The 5686-nt window shown below is 44.7% G+C and overlaps 1 protein-coding gene across 1 annotated transcript in view; it reads left to right on the top strand.

Moving 5' to 3' along the window:
- Positions 1-2798, top strand: part of DLX6 (distal-less homeobox 6) — a 5418-nt gene extending 2620 nt beyond the window's left edge. The window contains exon 3 of the mRNA XM_036328098.1: positions 1512-2798. Within this exon, the coding sequence (XP_036183991.1) occupies positions 1512-1763 (252 nt within the window). The 3' untranslated portion in view covers positions 1764-2798. The remainder of the gene's footprint in view (positions 1-1511) is intronic.
- The last annotated feature ends 2888 nt before the right edge of the window (positions 2799-5686 follow it).

Below are 5686 nucleotides of genomic sequence, written 5' to 3'. Positions count from 1 at the left end.
GTGATCCTTTTGTGGGTCCTTGGACTTAAGAATTTCAGCTTGTTGATGTAGAGTTATGAAGTGAAATCAAGAGGGGAGATAGTCATAGGCTCCAATAGGATTTTGTTGAGGGACCAAGGTGCCAGCTATTCATCCTGGGATGGGTGAGGTGAGTTTTCCTGAAGATTGCCCTAAGCTCAGTGGTTAAATCATCCTGGTGACTGGCTGGTGAGGCACCTCCATAGAGCACAGAACTTGGGAGCAATGGCAGAGGTGGAGATCAAAGAGAAGTGCTGCCCAAATTACAGCAGGTGAAGCCTCAGTTAAGTACAGTTGCTGAAGTTCTGCTGTCCTACTAATTTGAAAGACATATGGGCCCTTTCAGACTTCACAGGAAGGGGCTTAGGCAGGTATATTAAGACCCTGGCCATAAAGCCAGGCTGCAATCACCTGTGGTTTCTGTCCTTGTCCATCAACTTAGCGGCGTGGGGCGGTAGGCCTCATGTGAGGTGGGTGATCTTCGGCATGGGGACTCCAGGTTTGCTGAGACTCTTGCTGGGGAATGATTGCGTGGTGCCTTAGAACAGATGCTCCTAAGCTCTTCTGTTCAATTCAGCCTGCTTTCTTTTGCCATTTTGCCTCTGGAAATACGTGGGGCTTGCAACGAAGGGATTCCTGCTACTCAGTAACTTGTATTCCTCTTGGAAAAGCAGATTCCTATGGCTCAGGAATTTTGAAGGTAAAGGACGCAGCACCCTAGAATTTCCTTCTTCAAATAAAAGGAGACCTGGTACGTTAGCTTAGATATTCTCCCAACCCAGATTCCTGATTTCCATTTAATTTTCAGAGGCCCTTTGACTTTAAGTGGCTACGCTAACAATCATGTGATGATTGCCGACCACAGCTTGACTAAGCAACATACAAAGTAGGGATGAATGAGGGAGGTACAATCCTAATCTCTGCAGGATTATGGGGATATAGGTACGTAGGGAGAAAGATGCCCCATGCGCAGTTTGTGGCATGTGCAGGATATGCATAGGGATATTTGAGTCATGTGGGTATAAATGTATAGGCTTTAATCTGTCCATAGCCATCTGCTCACTACATGCATAGAGATGCCAGGTTTGGGGATTGGTAAATATATTTTTAAGAAAGAGACTATCAGAAAAAGTGCATTCAGTTGGCTTTGATCCGAAAAGTTCTCTGTTTAAAAATCCCTCTTTCGACTGACTTTGACCCCAGCTATCTCATGCGCCTTCATTTCTTATTTTATTCTTATTTATGCTGTTGTTTTATGCCTTAGATTTGCATCCAACTAAAGAGTTTAGGTATCCAGACAAGATACCTAGGAATGGGTGGGTAGGGTGGGGGGTGAAGAAAGAGGTGGAGCAAAGCGGGGACTGGAGGGCTTGGTGTTTGTGGGATTGTTTTATTATATTATTATTATTTTTAAATAATTGCTTCCAAAGCCTCAACATGAGGCACCAGGGGATGTTTTCAAGCCTAACGATCGCCACTGCGTTTCCTTCTAGGTGAAGATCTGGTTTCAGAACAAACGCTCTAAGTTTAAGAAACTGCTGAAGCAGGGCAGTAACCCGCACGAGAGCGACCCTCTCCCGGGCTCAGCAGCCCTGTCGCCGCGCTCGCCGGCGCTGCCCCCGGTGTGGGACGTTTCGGCCTCGGCCAAGGGCGTCAGTATGCCCCCCAACAGCTACATGCCCGGCTATTCGCACTGGTACTCCTCACCACACCAGGACACGATGCAGAGACCGCAGATGATGTGAGTTGTCCGAGGGAAATCGATACCCCTAGGGGGAAACGTCTGAACCAGGCAAGGAGGATCCGGGACCTGCTTGCAGCTGCCACACCGAGCCGAGCCCGTGGAGCAGGCTCAGGAGAACTCACGTCTGACCGGACCGTCTGCGCACTCGCGTGCTCTCCCGCTCCCTCCGTCTCTGTTTCTCTCTCACACGCCTCCCTTTCTTTTCCTCCCTCCTCCCTTCTTTCCTTCCTTCCCACCTTTCTTTTCCTTTCTTCCTTTTCTTTCCTCGTCTCGTCTGCCTTTTCCCTGGAGCAGCCTCAGTAATTGATCTTGCATCTTAGGGACAGAGGGAGGGAGGGAGGGAGAGAGGGAGAGGCTGGTAACTATGCCAGCGCTCCTGAACCCCCTCACTGTCACTGTAAGTATATTTTCCCTTACCCCTTGGGATCCAGGCCCTGAGCCTCTTCTTCTCTTTGGGAGTATCTATCAAAACAACTTTTTTTACAGACATCCCCCCCCCTCCCACCACCACCACCAGAAGAATCTGCGCAAACATGGCAGCGTTTTCACTTGTTTAATGAACTTAAGGCGTTACATGATGAAACAGAAGCATTTCAGACTCCTACGTTTTTATTTACCAATCCCAGACTGACAAAAATAAATGAATAAATAATAAGAAGAAAAATAAAAGAAAAGCCCTCACATAACAGCCATTCTCTAAAGGAAAAGGAAAAATCAGCTGAGATTAGAACATTGCCACAAAGGGAGCACTGCATGTTTTATCAGAATGCAATGAACAAGAATGATGATTTCTAAACAAAACAAAACCACTCTTTTCCCCACCCCCAAACCCTGAACTGGAATCAGGAAAGACAGAGGAAACAACCAAAATCATGGTTCTATTGCTTTGATACTTTTACTAGGTGAATTGGTGGCATTCACTAAGCTAATAGGGACGTTTATATCAAGAAACATTTCTGTATATATTGTTGAATTTTAGTTGTACATATACTTTGTATGTTTTTGTCTTCTTTCATATATGGAGTAAAAGCCACAAAACGCTGGGAGTGTCCTGTATATTTCTCCCTATGTGTCTGTATCTCATCACCCCTTCCTCCTCCCCTCTCATATATTTTCTATCATTCTTAAAAGAATTCCCATTTCCTAATATGGGAAGCCCCATATATACATCAAGTGCTTGCAAAAGGTGTCAGTTTGAAGCACTAGCCTTTGTCTTAAGTACTTTACCATTAACCATGGGTGTTTTCCCAGCTTCCTTTCTATATTAAATTTTATTGTAATTTCTTCTATTTTAAAAAAATCAGAATGATCTATCCCCTGACAACCTCTCCTGCTGAAACTGAATGTTCTCCTCTCCCTTTTCTCAGCTAAAGAAATACAGCTGTATTTGTCTTTCTTTGCAAGCACTTTTTAACCAAAAAAAGGAAACAATATGAGAAAAGAATAGAAAACAAATGCACAATTATGACTATTTAACGTTAAACCTTTGCAAGCTAGCTAGGTAGGAAAAGCACGCTCCTGGATGCAATACATCCTCCGATCTTGTGGAAAGCTTAGAAATAATGGAAATGAAAAGTCCTTTCGTCATACAAGCAGGAAGCCCCATACTGCGAGAATTAATGGCTACAGACCTGGGCATCCTTCAAATTATGAACCTTGAAACCACTGAGCCATTTATCAGAAGTCAATAGAGACACTCAGAGTGCTCCCTATAATGACAGCGACATACAGCCGTGCAAAAGGACAGTCACTATAATTAGACACAAAGCAAAGACGACTTACCAATATACCCGTGCCTTTTTTTGTTGAGCAACTTCCACGCTCAGTCAGTCTTCAGAATGGTTTAAAACCGATCAGTCTTGTCATTTTCTAGCATTCGCATTGTTACATTAGGAAAAATGTTTTCTTTTCTTTTTTCCCCCTTCCTACTGTGAAACTTTGGGTTCGTAGCTCCCCAGGATCAATTCTGAACAAAGCCTCCAGCTGCAGTGCCATCCAATTTGAAGCAGACATTGGGGACAATTTAAGGTTTTTATCCACAAGAAGGTTTTTTTCCATTCTCTTAAATGCAGCCATAATTAGAGTAATTTTTCATGTAGCCCGCTGATTACAGCGTTTTTACCGTCAAAGATAATTACCTGTAATTTTCTTCCACTTTTAATACTAAAAAGCCATCTTTATTTAGATTCAGGAACAGGAAAGGCGAAACAAAAGAGGGAAATTATTCTGTTATTCATACACAGATTGCAGAGACGTAGGACCTAAAATTGAAAATTAACCAAAATTATAATGCTGAAAAGAATAGAAGAGGCTGCAGAAGTACAGCTGGTAGTGGGGCTTTGCTGAATTATTCAAATTACGTTAGAGAGAAAGCTACCATACATCGAAACCAACACTAATTTTTCTTAAAAAAAAAATAAAAATCCACCAGACACAGGCCAAACCACTGGTAAGTGCATGAAATTCTGAACCCCAGAAAATGCATTTTAACACATTGGAGGAGGTGTCATGATGGGCTTGTATCAATCTATCTCTTAATGTGAGTTTAATTAAATTCTGCCAGAACTCTCCTTGGAAACTGGGCTTCCTGGGCTCCCTGAACCTCAAGGGTTAATATTTTCGCACTTTAGGTTGTATTGACCCTATAAACTGGTTGCTGAGAGAGAGGGGTTGGTAGGAGGGGCGTGGGCAAAAGGCATCACCCAGTCGCGGTGCCTACGACGCCTCCCCACGTTCGCACTTCCCCGGAGTTCTAGAGCCTCGATCTGACCATATTTCCCATTTAAAAAAAGAAAGAAAGAAAGAGAACAATAGCTGCGGGCGGTGAGGGTGAAGGGGGAAATTTCTTCCCGGCGCCAATAAGCATCTCATTATCTTTTGACACAATTTAGTCCAAAGGTTCCCGCCGCCGGCGGAGAAAGGCCTTTCTGCACTAGGGTGAGGGAGCCAAACATTGCTCAGGCTCCTGCCCTGAACACCTCTAGCGGCGTCCAGCGTGTACGGCGTCAGGAAACAGCGTCATCTATAGATAGAACAGCACGGAGTCTTCCTCGCGCCTTCCTGAATCAGGCTGGATTCTGTGCTCCGCATCTCGGCTCTGCCTCTCAGCCAATCATGCTGCTCTAACCCCAAGGTCGCAGCTTTCGGCCCCGCAGGCAGTAGCTCTAGGAGAGGCATCCCCCCCCCCCCCCCCCCCCCCCCCGCTTGAGGCAAAGGCCCTGCAAAGGAGCCCTGAAGGGTTTCAGAGGCCAGTTACTCCTGAAACTTTCTCCCAAAGTGGAGAATGTGTAAGGGGCTATACAGTCTGGAGATAAGACTCCACCTGCCATTGCAAATGTCCGCATACCTGTGATAGGAAAGGAGCACTCTCCCAAGCTCCATTTGCTCTCCCCATGCCCCCAAACGTGAAACCATCGCCACGTATAAAGACCTCAATGGGTTCGCCTAGGACTAGCTTTGAGTAACAATTTGCAGAGAGATTTTAGCTTGGAATCTCCAGCGCTCTCCCTCCACACCTTACAGAAACCTAGTCCTTTCCACAGGCTCCAGTCACAAGTTGCACCAAATACATCAACAGCACAGAAAGCAAAAAGAGACAAAGCCAGTTCTTAAGGATCCCATCCTCACCTGAATCTTTTACTTACCAGAATGACAACCCCTTTACTGTTAACAGGGGGGATAAAAGATCAGAATTGCAAAATCTGTAAAGCAAAGTTGCAGTCTATAATGAATTACAACAGCAACACATATACCTTGGAAAGTGTGAGAAGATAAGTATGAACTGTGCCTTGAAGTATGAAAGAAATAAAAACTTACCCCCAGTGAATCTCTCTTAAGCAATGATCAGGTCTAGAAATCTATACTGAACAGAAGCAGAGAGGAATATTTTTCTGAGTCTCAGGGCAGAAGCTCTTTCTCTATATT

Source organism: Myotis myotis, unplaced genomic scaffold (genome assembly GCF_014108235.1).
Source record: "Myotis myotis isolate mMyoMyo1 unplaced genomic scaffold, mMyoMyo1.p scaffold_m19_p_11, whole genome shotgun sequence".
Classification (NCBI taxonomy): domain Eukaryota; kingdom Metazoa; phylum Chordata; class Mammalia; order Chiroptera; family Vespertilionidae; genus Myotis; species Myotis myotis.
The sequence above is the reverse complement of the archived record's forward strand: the minus strand, read 5'-3'. Positions and strand labels throughout refer to the sequence as shown.